At 29.5% G+C, this 20,763-nt stretch overlaps 3 protein-coding genes across 3 annotated transcripts; 1 reads left to right on the top strand and 2 right to left on the bottom strand.

Moving 5' to 3' along the window:
• Positions 1 to 254: 254 nt before the first annotated feature.
• Positions 255 to 8,994, top strand: LOC111031994 (spermidine synthase-like). The gene is made up of 5 exons (XM_022312147.1): positions 255 to 491; positions 5,463 to 5,583; positions 5,685 to 5,931; positions 6,383 to 6,612; positions 8,696 to 8,994. The coding sequence occupies exons 1-5, from the start codon at positions 256 to 258 to the stop codon at positions 8,846 to 8,848; spliced, it is 987 nt and encodes a 328-aa protein (XP_022167839.1). The 5' UTR covers position 255; the 3' UTR covers positions 8,849 to 8,994.
• Positions 8,995 to 11,702: 2,708 nt separating this feature from the next.
• Positions 11,703 to 17,585, bottom strand: LOC111031995 (THO complex subunit 3). The gene is made up of 7 exons (XM_022312148.1): positions 17,410 to 17,585; positions 17,110 to 17,325; positions 13,840 to 13,996; positions 13,563 to 13,767; positions 13,313 to 13,474; positions 12,043 to 12,151; positions 11,703 to 11,949 (listed from the first exon to the last, which is right to left on the bottom strand). The coding sequence occupies exons 2-7, from the start codon at positions 17,302 to 17,304 to the stop codon at positions 11,800 to 11,802; spliced, it is 978 nt and encodes a 325-aa protein (XP_022167840.1). The 5' UTR covers positions 17,305 to 17,325; positions 17,410 to 17,585; the 3' UTR covers positions 11,703 to 11,799.
• On the bottom strand, positions 15,685 to 17,110 carry LOC111031993 (sorting and assembly machinery component 50 homolog B-like). Its single transcript, XM_022312146.1, has one exon. The coding sequence runs from the start codon at positions 17,029 to 17,031 to the stop codon at positions 15,700 to 15,702; it is 1,332 nt and encodes a 443-aa protein (XP_022167838.1). The 5' UTR covers positions 17,032 to 17,110; the 3' UTR covers positions 15,685 to 15,699.
• Positions 17,586 to 20,763: the final 3,178 nt, after the last annotated feature.

Consider the following 20,763-nt stretch of genomic DNA (forward strand, 5'->3'; position numbering starts at 1 on the left):
GTCACGTTGCACCAGGACCGGGTATATGACGTATACCTATTACCTTTATACCTATAAATTACGTTATTATATGTATATTTATGTACATATTTTAATAGGTACCTATATCGTTTACCTGTTATATACTTGTACATATATATATATACATACCGTACATACCTAACTAGGTATTCTGTATTCGTACGCCGATTGGAAGGTGTAATGTTGAAGGTCGCCGGAGATAAGGAAGGCGTGTGTATTGCATAATTGGTAGATATGGCCCGAGTCGACGGCACTTGCAGTCTACACTCCTCGCCGTCTAGACGTCCGGCGCTCGCTTGCTCAGCCAACGAACCCGTAAGTCGACGCCGGAGCTCAAACATGGACAAGTTGAAGACCGGATGGTTCAGCGAACTCACGGACCTGTTGCCGGGCAGGAGTTTTTCCATGGAAGTGGAACAGGTCTTGCACCAGGAGCAGTCCAAGTACCAGGAGATATTAGTATTGAAAACGTGAGTTCTCGTCGTACGCCTGCTATTACTGTCAATGTTTCATATTATAATATTATTTATTTCGTATTACTTATACAGTTTAACAGTTATATATAATAACCATCTATGTTTCAATGAATATATTATTTTTATAACTTATAATATTTTGAACAGCTGAATTCTGTCGATCGTACCTATAGGCAGTGGCGGTAAAATGATCTTATCGAGGTGGAGGAGGGGTGAGATTGCTTTTTTAACATGCACTTTGATCGTTAAAAGCATCATTTAGTTAAGGATGATCATTGATCATATACTATCCTTAAATCCATAAGTACAATAATTATCTAATCTAAAATATAAGCTAAAAAGAGCTACTCATAATATTGATAACAATTGTAATTAAATTACCAAATAATTTATAAGGCCATATATAGGTAATATATAATATTATATATTATACATAAATTGTACCATTAAAAATTATTGAACATTATCCCCCTCATATAACACCAATCGCGCCACTAACGTTTAGTTATAATCATGCACCTAAATCGAACGACAAGTGTAGGTATCTTAATAATTTTAACCATCGGCATAAGTCTATCCATCATTAAGAAATATTTAATACTATGACACAATTATTTCTACGGTTATTTTTAATGTCATATTATAATATTTTATAAATATAATACACTTTAAAAAAAATGCAGTATGTGCCGAGTGATTCATTTAACGTTACGCATTATTTCAAATTTAAAGTCATTTAAAACCAAATATCTAAAAATAATAAATGTGTTACTATTTTATCTTTATTAATGACTACAAGCATTTGTAATTCCTTATTACAAAGCAGGACATTTTTGTTGCATTTCAATACATAAAAATAAAATTTTGGACTAGTAGCTAATGAGTTATAACTGTATAAGTATTTAACATTTAAATGAGTGGTTTGGTAGGAGTGGTACAGGGGTACTCGTACTCTGCAAAATATCATCTAAACTTTAAACGTGTATGATTAATAAACTACTTATCCGAAATTTGATTTATATATATATATATAAATAAATGTCTCTACTTAAAATTGTGTAAAAGAAATATTTTCAAAAACTTAAGTTATGACTGCCTTACGTTAAATGGATCACACCGTGTATAGTGGATGCTGAATATATGTTTATTACTCGTTTAAAATAAACTATAGGGGCAATCGACCATGGAGTGTGAAATATAATTAATTATAGCAGTAGTCAGAAGGTACGCGTGTTTCGTGTCTGGCCACTCTGACAATGGACAGACACATGTGAATTTAAATTAAATAAACTAATTTCAAGAATTATTTCTATGTACCTAGTAGAGGAACTGTTTTAAAAATTATTACTATAAGTTATTTAATATATAACTTAACACAAACTTATCAACAAATTACTCTTGGCTGGCTCTGCGAAATAATTTAAAACTTTAAAACACGATAAACGTAGATATACTATATACCATTATAATATAATATAATAAATAATTATTATTACTTATTAAGTACCTATATAACACGGTGGTTGGCTACATATTATATAATAGCGATCACACATATTACACATACCAATACTTTGATTTTATTCCACTACTTAAAAACTTGAATAAATGTCTTATAAAATATATATAAGTATATTTATATATATGTAATACAATCTCTGTCGCCTCATTGGACATTTTTGTGTACTCCACTGGCTACTGAATAAAAGCTTTTAGAAAACTAAAATATTACAATATTATTCCCAAAGTGTTCCACAAAAAAATCTTATAGTCGATTAGTAATATTAATACGACGCTACACGCGTAATTGTAACAGTTTTTTAAATTTTGTTTTTATAAATGTATTTATTACAACTTATTATTCAAACAATAATAATAAGCACATTTTTGAGTAAATGAGATGAATGGAAATCAACAAATTTAAGATGACGCTACACATGCGTTTGTAATTGTGTGCGTCGTATACCTAACCGTACGACGTGCTCGTTCACTACTGTTAATAGTGTTCTGTTAATTTTGATATTAGAGTGAACTGACCTATTATCAAACTTTTAGATATGAAGCGTCTGCATTTTTTCGATATTTTAATTTTCAAGCATGATATCTGTAACCATGCGAGAACAAATTAAAAATACTATTTCGCTTGAAAATTAGAACATCGAATAAAAGCTGAAGATCGAGCACAGCTGATGATGTTCTTACCTAAAAGTAAGATAATATGTCAATTCACAGTGTCGTACTAAAATAACAAAACTTACAGCATACTTTTGAAATTAGTGAACGAACATTCGCTGTGACGTACACTCGTTCGTGTGTATAAGAAGGAAACAACAAATGCATGGGTATTATGTTACAAATGACAATTAATTTGACGATATTAGGAGATAAAACCGTTTGATCGTATGGACTAAAGTGGAAGGTTCAGCCGATTGCCCATACCTATCTCAATATTAATAGGTATAGTCTTAAAGAAATAAGTATCTAGGTATAATTATTAATTTTTACATCGAAATATACCTATCTATATTACAGTTGGTATATAAGTGTATAACTTAATTTTACATTTAATGCAGATAATATTATAATATGAAAAAATTAAATTATTTAAGTCACACGCATATCGTTCACTATTCAGTATAAATAAAACTAATTTCCCCTCCCTCAAAATAGAAAACTAATCATTATTGCAAATAATTACATTCTAGATAGATGTAGACGTCGAATAGTACACTTGTAATAAGATATACGGATTACATTAATCGTTAAAAAACACTCTTTGATTTTTTTTTACATGTTTATAGGCAATAGACAGTAATATGTATCAACTGCGAAATTTCTAATCTATTTGTATGAAATTAATTGGTATGGGTGTTAATATATTTTAAGTGGAATGCTATACTGATATACCTACACGATATACTATAAAACTAAATCCAATTGGGACGTAATATATTGTTATGAATATATTGTTCTGAATAGATACCTAATATTTTTTTTTCTACGGTTTTATCAGTGCTATATTAAATCTAATTTGAAGTGTACCAGATTTTAAGAGACGTTAACAAAATATTAATTTTTGTTCTGTATAAATATATAAGGTACCTACCTACATAATTTTATAAAGCAGATGGAAATAATTAATAATGTATATTATGTACCAAATTAGTGTATTACCATCACAATCTTGGGTTATGTTTAGTGTGTTTCGATGTTGATAAAATGATCAACCGGGTGATCTAATTATCCCGTACCTCCATCTGCACGTGGCCGTCCAACTGACCAGTTGATAGCAATTTAGGAACATAATAAATATAATTAGATTATATTATACCAATTACTAACAATTAGTGTGTAAGAAATCTGATTTTGGAATTTTTTGATAATTCATTAATTAATTTGATAATTAAACATAAATGATAAATTAATATTTGATTTATTTTATAAATCTTAAATATATTTAAAGACCATATATTCGATTTCTTGAGATTTTATGTACTATGGAGTGTCCTGTGAAGATACAAACTTCTGTTTTTCAAATGAGAACTTTTCAACTGTAAATTATTCAGTGGATAATTTTAATAAAAAATTTGATGTTTCAGATCAAAATTCGTATGAGTAATTTTTGAGTTATTTAACTTTGTGTAAAAGGGCCATGGTAATGGGTTTAGAAGAATGGGAGGGAAACCTGTAGGGATTTGAACATTTTAATCACATTAATCTATAAATATTAATAATTTGTAAAAGTGGCCCAAGTTTAATAAATACTAATTCCAATATTAAATATATTTTATATTTTTTTAAAACAATTTTTAAGGACTCTTATCTTCAGTACAAACATTTTAATGGCTAAAAAACTACTCATTCGAATTTTGAATCAGGTACATCAAAAATATTTAAAAAAAAGTATCCACTAAATAATTTACAGTAAAAAAGAAGGGTTCTTATTTGAAAAACAGAAGTTTGTATTACCATTAATCACAAGACTTAAGTAGTAAAAAAATTTCAAGAATTTCAAAATAAGATTTTTAAGTATATTTAAAAATTCCAAAAATCATAATTAGAATAAATTCAGTGTTAAAGGAAAAAATGGGGATGAGCATGCTTGATGGATCACCCTGTATAATAATGCTTACAATTAATGAACTACTTGAGACTTGCTGAGTGGTGTGTAATCTTAATTTCTTAAGTCAAAATTGACGTTTATTGATTGATAATAGTTCACTTTTGATGATAAAAAAATAGATTATTAATATATTTTTTTATTAATTAAGATTTAAAAATGCAAAATAAAACGTTTGATTATGAAAATAAAATTATGTATTATTGGTACATAGGTACATAGGTACATAGGTATATTGGCGATTCCCTATATTAGTACAAGTGAATACAAAAATCTAAGATAATATTTGATTAATTTAAATAGCAACTACTAATTAGTAATTATTGATTATTTTAACGTTTTTTTCTTTTAGACATAAAAGGAATATTTGATTATTTTGATGTATTTTTTACACTTATTCGTTCCGTATATAATATTATGCTGCTTGTATGTTCGTTGGAGTGTCTGATGCTGATTATTGGGATTTAGCCGGGGAGGTAGCTCGTATATGTAGGTAGGTAGTTACATTCTCAGATATTTAATAATAGTTCCACCTGCATACACATCTGCACGTGCCTTTTAGTATGTATAACGTATATGTATTATGTATCTACGAAACGTGTATCTATATTAAATTAATGTATAATATTTTAATAATCGATATAATATGTAGAAATAATTGACCCAATTTAATCGGTGATACTAAAATAACATCAGATTTGTATAGGTACTTATACCCACAATTTCCCTACCCACTTCATCTGACACCTCAACACCTGTGTACAATGTATTGTTGTATCGGTCGCAATCGGTACCTTTAATATAATTTTGTTTCTTAATAATTTAAATAATTGGTTTGTCAAAAGGAAATCTCACGGCGTCGTACTGGTACTTGATGGCATGATTCAGTGCACAGAGTTCGATGAGTATTCTTATCAAGAAATGATTTCATTTTTGCCATTATTCAGTCACCCAAAACCACAAAGGGTTGGTATATTTTTACGATAAATTACAAATATATACACAATATCCATACCTATCCGTCGGTTGTCCTTAATCTTTATATTGTACATCTCTTTCGTGAAAAGGTTCTCATCGTGGGCGGTGGCGATGGAGGGGTCGCCAGGGAAGTAGCCAAACACCCATTGGTCGAAACCATTGACCAAGTTGAAATCGACGACCGCGTTATCGAACTGTCCAAGAAATATTTACCGTTCATGGCCGAAGGATTCAACAGCCCCAAAGTCAACCTGCACGTAGCTGATGGTTTCAAATTCATGGAAGAACACTTTCAATACTACGACGTCATTATAACTGACTCTTCTGATCCTATTGGTACATTATAGAATAATTATATGCATGTATACCATCACTTTATTTATAAATTTGAAGGGACTATGGGTTCGTGGGAAGGATATATATATATAAATAACAGGTACCTATATAGAGACAGCCAATATTTTTAGTTACCTGGGATTTCGTATAATTTTAGTTATTATATTTAAATGGTAATACAACTACTGCAATACAAAATATGGTTATTGTAATTATTAAATAAATAGTCAAGCGAATTTGTCCATTTATTTTAATAAGTACTTATTAAAAATGTTAACGGCCCAACTCAATGATATTAATCGAAAAGTATTAGCTGTAGGTATATTATGATGTTTTGTGTAAGGTACATATTACATTTTTGATTTTTTCCAATAATAATAATAAAAGAGATATTGTTCATATTATGCATATACTTATTTATTTGTTTTTTTTTTGTTTCAATCGTAAATAGGTCCAGCTGTTTCGCTATTCCAAAAGTCTTACTTTGAATTAATGAAACGTGCACTGCGGCCCGGTGGCATCGTGTGTTCACAAGCCGATACATTCTGGGGACATTTGGAAAACGCAGCGTCGATGCGCAACCATTGCAAAGCAGTGTTCGCCAAGGCAGCGTACGCGACGTCTTACGTGTCCACTTACCCGGCGGGTCAGATCGGTTTCGCACTCGGCAGTCTTGACGAGGTAAGGACCTGTGATAACAATTATGATTATAATAAAAATAATTACAATTATATTACACCGACGTATACATGCATATATTATATTATACTTTATACCTACATGTATAAATAGATTTATGAATAGATATTAGATAATATAATTATCTCCTATCTTGGTAATAGTAATAATAACATTATTAGAATATTACAATCCAAATAATGTATGCATTTTGAACTCTGCTACTTTGATTTTATTACTTCGAACATGGCGATCGTCTTATCGCCGGTTATAGACCAACAATATGAATGTACATTTTAGGTTGGAAAATAGGTATTTATATTTAGGTACAACAGTACAGCACCCAACGTGTTGATGAATTTCACACGACGGCTGTATAGGTGTATTTCAATTTTCAGTATTACGCATAAGCCAGATAACTAAATAAGGCATAACAAATTACGCATTTATAGTATACCTACGACTATGTGATTTGACAAATGTCTATAACCTTTTCTGATTCTATTAATGAAATTACTATACCTACATTGGCCGAAAAGGATGAGGGTATGTTTTTGGTCGAAAACGGCCATGCTCATTGATATAACATGTTATGACCTTTTTATAGTTTGAGTAATTGTCATGTGTATAATTACACTGTTTAATAAACAGAGTGATTGGCGAATGGCGATACATGTTCACCCCCATTTTTTTCTTTTAATAATGAATTTATTCAAATTTTTGAGATTTCTATACTACAAATTACAACTAGTAGTTTCTCATTAATTAACATGTTTATTTTCCAATTTCCATGGATAATAGTCTTTAAAAATATTACAAAATTATAAAATATATGTACCTATAATATTTAATCTAGTATTTATTATACTTGTACCATTTTAACAAACTAAATATGTCAATAAGTTAATATTAATTACTGACATTTTCAAATCACCATAGTTCCCATATCTTACAAACTGTTATAAAGGATCTAGTTATCCTATTATTACCAACACAAGTCACAAAGTTAAATAGCAAGAATAACTAATTTTAATTTAAATTTTGATACGTCAATCGTTTCAGAAAAATTATCTGCTTAATAATTCACAATAGAAAAGGGGATTCTCGTTTGAAAAACAAAAGTATATGTCACCGCAATTAAAAAACCTTAGTACAAAATAAAATGTCAAGAATTTGAAAATATAGTCCCTAAAATATAAAGTAAAGCCGTATATAATATAATATTAGAAAATTCCAAAATCAGATTTTGAATAACCACATTATTGAAGAAAAAAGGAATGAGTATTGAACATGGATATGGTGAAACGCTCTGTATATAATTCACAATATACATATTATCAAGTGTATACATTAAGCATGTTTATTTTAAGAGAACGGTTCGCAAAGGTTGATAGAGTAGTTCGTAACCGTGCCATATTTTTTCATTTTTTCTGTTAACATAGTAAATCATAATTCATAAAGCTTAAATAATTCAGCTTTTCGCGATTCTGTTTTAATAGGTACCAATTATATTCTACATACAACATACGCACATGCTTCTACCGTAGCAGGTATACCGTATACCTAGCACATCATAAAATTAAAATATGAATTAAAACAACTTAGCACCACTCGCAGATTATATTATAATCATCATTCAATTTGATATTGCATTACCTATCGATTAACTCGGACAGTTGACATTGACCTAGACACCTCAATAAACCTCATCGAAGGCCTTTCTGTGTGTTGGCTTCTGTAGCGAAAAGTGAATAATTGTTACCTTTAGGTATAGCTGGTACTTGGTAGGTACCTATACGTTAAGTCGATTATCACTCTCATTTGATTTAATTTTGAAAAGACTAGGTTTCTAAATAATTTATATAGATACTTAATATAGGTACTAGGTACTGCAGTTTGAATTGTGGCGTTAAATTCATAATCGTACTGTATTTAAATGTACTAATCGTAGAGATTTCCATTCCTCGGAGTAGTAGGTATCAGCTACAGTATCACTTTTTGTGATTTCGTACGATAGATAGGTATTGTATAGTATGTTTACCTACCATAAATGATTTTAATTTGGAATTTTCTTTTCGTTTTGCAGAATACAGACTTCAAAAATCCCGTGTACCAGTTGACTGACAAACAACGAAAAGACATGAAGCTACGTTATTACACTACCGACATTCACAAAGCGGCGTTTGCACTGCCCGCGTTTGTCGTCGATGCTCTCGATGAAGCCGACAAGAATTTGTAATCATTTATACGAGCGAACCTATGTATAATATAAAAATAAATGGTGTATCACGCGAGGCTCATATTCATTGTCGCATCATGTTACAATTGGTAAAATATTATTGTCACATGCTTATACGATTTAAATAAAACATCTATTTATTTGCACATTATCGTTAAACCTAGTTATTTTGCTCACTATATCTCAACTTAACGGGTGAATAAAAATATAATGTAGGCAGGTAGGTAGATATAACAGGTATTTATTATTTGCCGTTTTAACAAATATTTGTACAGTTTAAATATATGTATATAAGTACGTATATGGTATATCAGGTGTCGGCACCTGATGTCTAACTTCTATTGGAGCCCGGAAGAATAAAATAATAAATAAATATGTGGTCCCTGAATGAAGACAAACATTTGTAAGCTTTGATCACCGTCCAGTTTTCCACCTTTCGCGGTCCGGATTTAGACAGCTGTCTGCCAGTGGCCGGCCGTTGACGTAAATACTTATTGCCTATGTATCATATCTCCAGAAGTCCAGACCTCCAATGCCCGCCCTTGTATGTTGTCTTGCGGATTACAAAATTATTGACCACTCCACGCCAACATGATTTGATGGGCACTTACTTGAAATGAACAATATCGTATTCAAATATCTCGTATATGTTTAAATACTGACAGTTATCTCTGCTAAATGGTATACCAGTGTAGCAAGTTTCGAGCGTAATACATATCCGCACTCCACGCGACGTCGAGAAATTATAGGTAGGTCACTGTAATGTGTTTGATTTGAATTCTAATTTCTGATAAGCCGATGTTTTGTTTATTAAAAATAAAAATTACTGTTTTTCACGTTTGTTTGGAGAAAGAACTGCGAATTTTCACTTTATTCCCCTCCCCCATTACCCAGAAAAAACCACCAATTATATCCTATTTGCTTCTAGAAGGCAGATTAGGCAGAGACTATTTAGTTAGACTAGTCATTTTATTTGTCGTATAAGTCGTGTAACCAATTACCATCTACTTCTATGGCCCCAACAGCTTACGATAAACAATACAAATAGTTAGGTACCTATTCATGAAAACATTTTATGCAGTAAAACCTGAATAATTGTTGTACTATTTCAAATGATTTACTCACAATCTTCATTCTTCGAAACTCTGCAAATTGTAGATATCAATTAAACAGTTTGAGGAATTAACACTGGTAGGTAATCATTAATCAGTCATCATAATGTAATGTTTAATCTTGGCTTTATTTCAGTTCTAGCAATGAAATAACAAAAATTCATCCAGCTACCTAACTTTAATTATTATTTTTATTATTTTTCCGTGGATACGAATTTTGTTCTGAATTCCATAATTGTTATAGTTTTATCAGTTATCATTTATTTGTAACATTTTGATACATATCAAAACGACACAGTAATTTTAAATTTTAATAATATTGTTTTCAAGGTGGTACGTTATTCGCATGAATCTGAATAGTCCACACTCCACAGAACTACAAAAGTAATTAATACGCAATAATTAAACCGCACAGTTTGATAAAATAAATATTTCTAAAAAAGGCATACGGCATACCTATAATATTATCGACATTCGACAAAATTCCCACATTATCAACATGTGGTGGCCTTCAATTGACGATTTTGATATGTACTTCGTACTTAGGAGTTAGTTTAATATTGTAAAACAATAACAGGATTTAAATATTTTAGGTAACTTACCTAGTTGAACTTTATATAAGAATACAATTACTTAGGTACCTATATAATTATGAAATATTGATTTTAATATTGTTTAAGTTGTAATTTGTAACAAAAGTATTCTTTATAAATATCACGCTTATGATACATCGCAACGAAAAAATAAAACTATAAAACCACAAATCGCAGGCTGCAACCCTTGGTTCCGAGAGAGCACATCAAAAATTAGGAAATTAGGAATTTTGGAAGCTATTACATACAGGCAAATTTTTTTACAATTTCAACAATTCTTACAGTGAAGATTGATCAAAATCTATATTTAAATAAAAATAAATTTATGTATAAGTAAACTAGGGTATATAGAAAAAATTTAAAAAAAAAACTATATCAATAATTGGTGGTTAACTATTTTTTTTTTGAGAAATTATTCAAATTTTCAGTGAACAACTACAAAACAAACAATGCTCTTTTGTTAAAAAAAACAAAGTTTTTGTTGTTTTGGATTATTAGCAACTTTCATTAGCATACCGAGCGGTAATTTATCATTAGCTTTGAGCTTTTGATATTTGTAGAATTCATTGTAAGTAAAGTTTCAAAAGATAAATACTTTAGGTAAAATCTTTCACATACAGAATACCCCCATGAAAAAATGCCTAAAACTAACCATTGGATATCAATCCTTTGGAGTCATTATCTAATAATTATTAATTAGGACCTTGGATGAAAGGCTATGCTCAGGCATAAGCCAAAAATTGATTATCAAAAGCATATGTTATTTAAATTTACTTTTACAAATTCAAACTTTGTTGTATTATTGTTTGAAATTGATTGTTCTCTTACAAAAAAAACAATTGCAAAGTTTCAGAAAATGTATACTTACTTAAAGTTCGGTATAATTGTAGAGAAAACAGCCATTATATCAAAATATATAAAATACGGCGGTGTTCAGATAAGCCATACTAGTAGAAGTTGAATCAATACAATTATTACTATACCTTCTGTTTGCATAATCAATATATTTTATTAAAATATTATGTTTGCATAAAAGTTATAACCATAATTTCATACATTTTATGTAACAAAATATCATTTTAGGATGTCTGAATGATTCTTATTTTATGTGGAAATATACAGCTTATGAACAATTTAAATTATGCAATAGAATGATAAATCCGTCTTCAATGTATGTATTAATAGAATTATCTTCCATTGATGTTGTACTTAAAAATATATTTTTAATTTATGTTGCTTCAATAGATTACTCAGAACTAAAACCAAAAACTTTTAGATTTCCAGTATCTCTTTTCCTGTCAAATTGTTCTTTATCATCACATGCAAATGCCAATAAATACTGTTTTGGATGCCATGCTACAGTGAATGTTGCTGCTTCAATTGGTATATCAGTAATCTTAATTGGAAAATATTACAAAAAAAAAAATAACAATAAAACTGCAAATATTATAACAGATTTAAATAATAAATATCTAAAATGAAATCTTACTTTTTCGCCTGTTGTAACATCTGCAATGTCTACATACAAATCTTCACTACCTGATGCCAACATTTTACCATCATAAGAAAAACTTAAAGCTCGAACTGGCCAATCCAATCTACATTTTTCAAGAAAAAAAAGATTTATTCCAAGAATATAGGAATAATTGAATATAATTATTTTAAATAAAAACAAATTACTTAAACTGATTTGTACGCTAGCTACATACAGGGCTGTCCCGAAATAAATAATAAGGGGGGTGAGATGCATTAATGTGTCAACTCAAAAAAATTTTCTCTCATCGCTCGACAACTATCTCCTACCTACATTCATAGTAATCAGCAGACATATTTTATACCATATTACAAAATATTAAATATTTTAGTATGTTCTCTATTTTACTATCTTATATACATATTTTTTTCATCACATCTTGATAAGTATATTAGAACAAAATATTTTCAATAACAAAATTCAGAACACTGTTACATATTGATTATTCTATCATGGAATGATAGGAATGAATAATGATGCAAATTACAACATAACCAAATATTCAACAACAATGTTAATTAAATAGTAAATATTGTCAATACTGACTACCTATATAATATAAATGAAACAATTTCAAAATCCTATCACTTAGTCGATGTCTAGGTGACACGAGTCAACACATAATATTAAAATGTTTGCATTACTTCTATAAATGGAATTTACAGTCTTCAGTGCACAAAAGTTTCTCATCAGTTATCATAACAGTATTATTAAAAATAATTCAATGATTATAAGAATGTATTGGCAAATTTGTATACTGTTATAATATTATATAATATGTACATTTTTAGGTAGGTACTTAAATATTATTAAAGTATTTGTGTTGGACAATTGGAAAATTAACTTATATTCCTTCATATTATTATAAATTACAATAATATATTATTATGACATATTTGTACTTTGCAGTATTTACAAAATTATTTAAAAACTGTAAAAAAAATTATAATTTGCCGAGTGCCAACTTAAATACTTAATGTTTAATGTGCCAACTGACATATACTTATTGTACGCTTGGGGGGATGACACCCCCTAGAACTCATCATCGGGACGGCCCTGGGTACATAGAAATTAAATTAAAATAATATATCAAAACCACTTTTTAATAGGGGAACCATATCTACATTGTTCTCTTTGGGAATATTTCAACTTAGATAAAAGAAGATTAAAAGCCCAACAGGCAACAATATACAACTAAAGGAGAATTTTATTTCATAAAGGTTACCTGGTGTAAGTCTGTACACAAGCCAAATTTTCAAGGTCCCACAATGACACAGAAGCATCTGCCGAGCCAACAGCAAAATAATGGCCACTTGGTGCAAATTCTATACAAATACATGTACCAGGATGAGCTTTAACCACATGCCGCTGAACTAAGTCTGGGAAACTATAATAAGATTTAATAACATATCATTTAGAGATAAATAACAAAAAACAGATAATCGGATGTCAGAATGTCATATTTATGTTTTTACCTTAATACATAAACACATCCTAGACCATTTGTCAAGAAGAACAAATCGCTTTCATTGTTCCATGACATTTCGTTCACTTCAAAATTGAACTGTTGCTCACTAATTGGTTTAAAAGTGCGCATATCGATGAAAGTTATCAAATCCTCTTTATTTCCAACGGCAATTGTATGTCCATCAGGAGACCATGTGATGTTTATATTCTCTCCTATATATAAAAGCAAGTACGTTATTGTCTAATGGAATGGATTAGATGGAAATGATTTTTCAAACGATGTACCTTTGGTCAAAATAGTATTCGAACATTTCTGGTGTCTTACATCCCATACTTTGACTGTTTTGTCACCACTAGCTGTACTCAGTAAATCTGGGTTAGACTTATGCCAACATAACTGATCCACACTACCACTGTGTCCTTTATATGTGTATTCCTTGTTCTATACATAAATCAAAAGTTAGAAATAAATGAAAATATATTTATTTTTAAAAGGCATCAAAGCAAAATTATATTGAACATATTATTGTAATATTATGCCAATTGACAATTTTTATAAATTAACAACATTTTATCAACAGTTTTTATCCTAAACGAGGATACCTGTATGGCTGTACATACTTTTGTATTGACATAAGATAAATAAATATTGAATAAAATTATCTTTAAAAGTGAATTTAAAGATTATTAAGGTACATTTTGAGTAATTTTTCCATTACTTTATGGGAAAACTATATTATTCTTAGTATATTTCATTCGACTTAAAAATTATAGGTACAACAAAACCAATGTGCAAGTAGTAGATTAGTATAAGGCAGTCTCACAAAATGCAGTAAACCGAAAGAATATGCTGTCTACCAATCAACAGTGGTAATAATAAGAGTAAAGTATTCTGTCTAGAATATAAATCGTATTAAATTCAGTGATTTTACATAAAATAAATAATTATAATAATTAATAACATTTTAATTTTATAGAATAAATAAATAAAAACATGTATATAGTGATGGTTAACCACTGTGCAATTTAACTATAGATTCTTCGGTTAAAAATATACTATATAATTCTTTAAAATTATTATTACCTGCTATAATACTAGTCTAATTTTTTGCTTTGACACCCATTAATATATTATAATAAATATTTAAATCACATACCTAGATAATCACGAATTTCCCTAAAGCTACTCTAATAATATACTCATATATAATTGGCAATTAATAAAAAAAAAAAAACATTGATAGACACCGAAATAAAACTTAACAACAACAACAACAGAAATCTGTATGCACAATGTTAACAAATATATATTCGATTATATAGGATCAATTTTAAAATATTATTTATAAATTATAAGTTACAGCCATAAATATGTATATTATTAAAAATTATAAAAACATTTATAGTAAATAAGAATCACATTAAAAAGTTGTTAGTAAAAATTATGAATATATCCATATTGTTTATAATATAATTCAATATAATCCTACTAAATTCACAAAAACAATTTTGATATTGATATTTAGTTAATAATTCTTTAAAATTAAGTTTGATTGTTTTTGCAAAATTTAATTTTCATTATTTAGCAATTAATATTTTGTTGTCAATTATATCTATGATGAAAAAATATTGTGGAAAAGCTACCTATCCCATAATTATAGCATTTTTTCTTATAAATTACTCATAGTCAAAGAATTAAAAATATAAATACATTATATAATAATATATATTTGTATATTTATATATATACATTATCAATATAATGGACATAATGCATTCATTTTATCTTTGAAAACAAAAACTTACAAATTCAACAAGTTTTTAGAAAAGAAAAATGAAATGTACTGGGTATTTACAATAACCATGTTAATCACAGTAACAAAAAAATATAAATTTAATTCACAGATACAACATTTTGCTTTGACAACCTTTGATTAACTAAAATGTATTAAATAAGAATTTTCTAATAGGTAAAAATCAATCTAGTACTCAATTAGTAAACATTTTTGTTCAACAAATACAACTTTTATTTTACTATAATAATAGGTACACTACAAATGAAATAGTTAATTTGTTTTAGTTATATAGATAACAAAAAAAAACAAAAAACATACCATTTATTCATATAAATTTACTATCAGTCTATTAAAAAAATAGCAAACCAAAGCCCCACTGATTTTTATTTGACACAATAGAATCATTATTGGAATAAAAAACTGGTAAACAATAATTAATTTCTAATCTCATTAAATTGTTGATGTTTAATGCCAAACCGGCTCCATATGATAGCCGTACATTGTTGATCAGTCCTCGTATGTCTTTGGTCAAATTTCCTAGACGATTTCCAACATTTCCGGAATTCATAAATAAATGTATTCTTATTAAATTGGACAGTTTATTTTTTCTAGATAAAAATGGAAGTGGAGCATGTATATGAGTATTGTATCTCCAAAACATTGAAGAACCTGTAATGCTCCCATCTTCTTTTTTACCTACACCACATTCTTCAAATCCTCTGAAAGTCAATGGTCCGCCAAGATAAAAATTATCTAAAATACTGCATGTTCCAGAGGATGCTCCAATTTTGTCTAATATTCCAAAAGAGAATGATCCAGTAATAGCAAGACCTAAAATTGTACTAAATGTATGTTGAAGGGTCAGTTCATTTTTTACAAACTCATGGCTACCACCAATCCCAGCAAATTCTGAACAACACTGGACTAGTGATCCATAGCTGGGAAACACACCACTATCACGAGTATCATAAGAAGCCGTCATTTTAACAGACGACTTCATGGTAAGTCCGAGCTGTTCTCGTATACCAAATGGTGCATTTCGTGCATACTTTAAATCTCTAGCCACTCCTTCCCATAATAAGTTTAGTTTAAAATATTCATGGCTTAAATTCAATCCAGCATTTAATCCATACTCATCAAATGAATAGCCAAATCTATTTCTATCATAATGATTCTTGAAAACTGTTGTATATAAATATGGACTAAATAAAGCAAGTAACGGTTTTGTAAAACTAATGCTACCAGTGGAGAATTTTTTGTTGGATGAGTATATATCAGACACAAAATTTAATTTTTCACCACGGCAGAACAAGTTTAAAAATGATATTCCAGTTGACAGTTTAGGATCAGGGTTATTGTCAAAATGAGCGTCAGATACAATTTTGACATGTCCTTGAACCCAATTACATTCCTGCACTTTAATAGTAACATAATATTTATCTTGTCCATCGAAACTATCAACATCTAGTTTGGCAGATACATCATTGAAACACTCTAATTGCATCAGGTTTCTTTTAACTATCACGCTCTTGGTAATAACATCACTGATGGTTTTGGAATCAAATAGACATTTTGTTGCTTTTTTAACGAAATCGTCTTTAGTTCTTTTTAGGCCAACAATTTCCACGCGATCTATCCTGATTGGTTTTGTCTCTATCAAGTTTGTGGTATCCAGGACCATGATTTGTTTTTCAAAGCTCACAGATAAAATAAGAAGTAAAAAAGTAAATAATAACTGTAATTTGATCTAATTTCTCACCAAACGGTCTTTATCCAATGTGAATGTAGCCACAGATTTATCAAATGAACACGACGCTAAACGTTTGCCGTCACAACTCCAACCAACTGAATGCACTTTTGACGAATGTGCTTGGTATTCTTTGACAGACTTGTGAGTTTTGAAATAATCTTTTAATTCATTCGCATTGACGTCAAAATGTTTCCAATAACTCATTATAACTGTGATACATTCATCCTACGGTAAAAATAAGGTATAAACGACTATGTAATAATTATCGATTAAACAGATATAATTATTATGTATTTTTTAATTTCTTACAATTTTGGTAAAGTACTAAGATCAAAAGAAATTATTAGCAACCTAAAACCAATTATATTATAAATATTACTAAACCAACAATATAACATCGGCAAATAGCAAATGTGCAACTGTGCAACTGTGCAAGCCGCCGAATTGGAGGCTATAAAGCTAACCACTGGTAGTCGGTAGAAGTATTAAGTAACCAGTAAAATAGTAAATAGTAACCACAATAAATAAGCGGTTAGTATCAGTAAAAAAACAAATGTTTCTTATCAATTTCATGGATAGTTTTATTAAACATGGAACAAATGATACACCAATTGTTAACCATCAGCCGCCAAAAAATGTATTATTTACAATTTGTAATGTACTTTTTCGTTTAATGCTTTTCGATACTGCGATGTAATATGTAAATATTTAATTAAATATGAAAATATCTACTAATATAGGTAAGTTGTTACCGATAAGATTCTTAGTCTCCACAACTAATTAGTAGACCTATGGCTGGCAATTTATGCAGTGGTCGTGGTGTATTATACCATATTATAAGATTCATAGTTCATCAGTTGTCGATTGTCAATTTTATAAATATATAGCCATGTAGGCAATGGCCTCTGACCAGCCGTGATTTAAGTGGTTATGTTATAAATAGTAAATTAATTTAAATAATTTATACTCGAATTTTATACGCCGAAATACGAACAAATATTCTGAAATGGAATGTGAAATAAAAAATATATGTAGTCAAGTAGTCATTCAAAATAATAAAATCAAATGAAATAGTAACGAACACCAGAACAGCAGAAAATATAATTTTTCAAAACTTCAAATTGTATAAAAAAATATTTTAAAAAACGTTGATATTTTTAGAATCGAATATCGATCACATATTCACATTGTATTAAGATGAAGTACTAGGTATTTTTCATGGCTTGTTTTACCCGCGCATAACATAATATAAAATCTACATTCTACACTTCTTCATAAACAAAGGATTCTTAATAAAGTTTGTTATACTGTTAAAGTTTTGGTAATTGCTTTATTTTTATTTATTATAGCAAATGTATATACCTATAATCGAATTTGTAGAGCGAAGTTTTTTCGAATAGTTTAAAATGCATATACGTAACTGGTTGTAAGATAAACATTTGAAAAAACTTTTCGCTCAAGCACAATTGGCACAGTTGGCTCGCAAATTAATGTTTATCCAAAAAATATGTTATTAATATTATGCTATTTTTAACATAAAAATCAAATTTAAAAAAAAACATCATTCATAGTATTGTAATATATTTGAGACAAAACTATATTACGCTACAATAATGTAAAATCTATAACATAAAAAATGTTTGGGGGGCGTGAGCCTCGAAGCCCCCCCCCCCCTGAGTGCGTCACTAGTAATCAAATGATACATGCGGTACTAAAATAGCGACGGCCGACGAACGGCGGGCGGCCTCTGATAGTCTGATTTAAAAACGTGTTTCCGAGTCGAGTTCAACGCAGGCGCGCAGTTGAACAGTGGCAGCGAACCGCGTTATAGGCGATTGCGGCGGGCGGTAAAGCGGCAAAGGGACCGCGAAGCCAAGTGACCGCGGATAGACGTTTGACGGAGCGAAAACCGCGTTTGTGGTACCAGGGTCTCATGCAGAAAGAGCCGTTCTCTGCGTCGCGGTCGTCACTGGTCACGACTGTCTCGTTCGCGTGCTCGGCGACGCGAAGTGCCACATGCGTTCCTAGTACTAATGGTCCAATAGTTTGTTGGTTATTTCACTTTTCCCTTATTTGTACATAGGTTTTTTCAGATTTTATGTTTTTCAGTAGTAGCTCGAATAGCCAACAGTCAACGTCGACGTTCATTATTAAATAATCAAATCGTTCATAATATTTGTATAGAAATATTACATGAATGTTTAAAGTTTAAATAAAAATAAAATAACATAAAAATAATATTATAAAATCTTATGTTAATAAATAAAAAAGTCTTCTTTTCGAACTAAAATTATTAAGAAATTAATAAAGAAAAAATAGCCTACAGTGAAAACAATATTATGGAATCGTGAAGATTTTAATAACCATTTATTAGGTATTATAATTATAATTTTAATGCTATTGCTATTTATACATTTATATAAATACATGATCCGGCACGATTTATTTCCAGCCCTCTGCAGCTGTTTCCACTGTTTCCAGTTAGCAGTCGAACACATACGCGCGATAAGATAAAACGGTTTTGATTTTATTCCGCGTCGTTGCAGATACACACATCGAGTATTCCTAAATTAGTCTCCAAGTACTATTTGTATTTATTTTATACCATATTTTATTCTATTATATTGTTCTCTTATTTATATTTTTAAGAACTGCTCTCTCAGGGTCAGGACAATCTTTGCTTGCTAGTTGCTGGGGGTTCTACAATATTGTACACGTAAATGAAATTTTGTATCGATGTTGCATTAAACTTATTATTATTATTTTAAGAATCGCAGTTTCGTAATAGGTTCTATGTATTATGATAATGACTAATTATACCTGACTACCATATAGCGAAAAATATCAGACGTAAACATTTTAATTAGCTTACCTTGTTCTATGTTCGAATTTAAAATCAACCCTATCCTTAATTAAAAGTTAATTTTTAGTTAGACGACCAAAGATGCCACGGCCGACAAGGAGATTTTGAATTTTTTTTTAAATATAAATTATAATTTTATGTAAACTACCTGTTTAAGTATATTAACGTAGGCAATCCTTATATAGTTTATATACCTATCTTTGACGTATCCGCCGGTGTTATGCGTTATTTCATAATTTATTTCACAGTTATCTCGCGATTAGTTTTTGATGGCTTACATATTTCTCGGAGCATAATATAATATGTAAAAAGTATAACGTTTATAGTTTAAGTCGATAGTCATTAGTCATTACTCATTAGTCATTACTCTGTAGAAACAGCTTACAACTCTTCTGTCAAAAATATATATTTTGAAATACAAAAGATTTATATACTCGAAAAAACGAAAAACAATATTTTTTTGGAAAGTATTTTTAACTTAACCCAACAAATATGTGTTAATATGAAAAAATCGTTGTTTAACATCATTTTTCATTTTTTTCAAAAACAAAAGGCTTAACATATAATTTTGAAAACATTTGTTCCGGAAATAAATTAGCATAAGTTGCTATAATTAACATTTTGTTAATACGCTAAAAGTCTCCGCCCCTGCCAACTTGACAAGTCGCCATCGCCGTCGTCATCGTTGTTCACGCCGGTTAGGGTGACCACACACTGGTAAAGCAAAACTGCTTTAAAGCGACTAAAGTCGCTTTATTATGACTAATCAAACACAAAACCTTTATATTTTATGGAAAACA

This window comes from Myzus persicae, unplaced genomic scaffold (assembly GCF_001856785.1).
Source record: "Myzus persicae strain clone G006 unplaced genomic scaffold, MPER_G0061.0, whole genome shotgun sequence".
NCBI classification, from domain to species: domain Eukaryota; kingdom Metazoa; phylum Arthropoda; class Insecta; order Hemiptera; family Aphididae; genus Myzus; species Myzus persicae.

Coding starts and splice junctions, on each gene's coding strand:
- LOC111031993 (XM_022312146.1), bottom strand. CDS start 17,031: ATGGTCCTGGATACCACAAACTTGATAGAGACAAAACCAATCAGGATA.
- LOC111031995 (XM_022312148.1), bottom strand. CDS start 17,304: ATGAGTTATTGGAAACATTTTGACGTCAATGCGAATGAATTAAAAGAT. Junction 13,997..17,109: donor CATTGGATAAAGACCGTTTG/GTGAGAAATTAG, acceptor ATTTATGTATAG/AACAAGGAATACACATATAA. Junction 13,768..13,839: donor GAATACTATTTTGACCAAAG/GTACATCGTTTG, acceptor TTTTATATATAG/GAGAGAATATAAACATCACA.
- LOC111031994 (XM_022312147.1), top strand. CDS start 256: ATGGCCCGAGTCGACGGCACTTGCAGTCTACACTCCTCGCCGTCTAGA. Junction 5,932..6,382: donor TGACTCTTCTGATCCTATTG/GTACATTATAGA, acceptor AATCGTAAATAG/GTCCAGCTGTTTCGCTATTC. Junction 6,613..8,695: donor CACTCGGCAGTCTTGACGAG/GTAAGGACCTGT, acceptor TTCGTTTTGCAG/AATACAGACTTCAAAAATCC.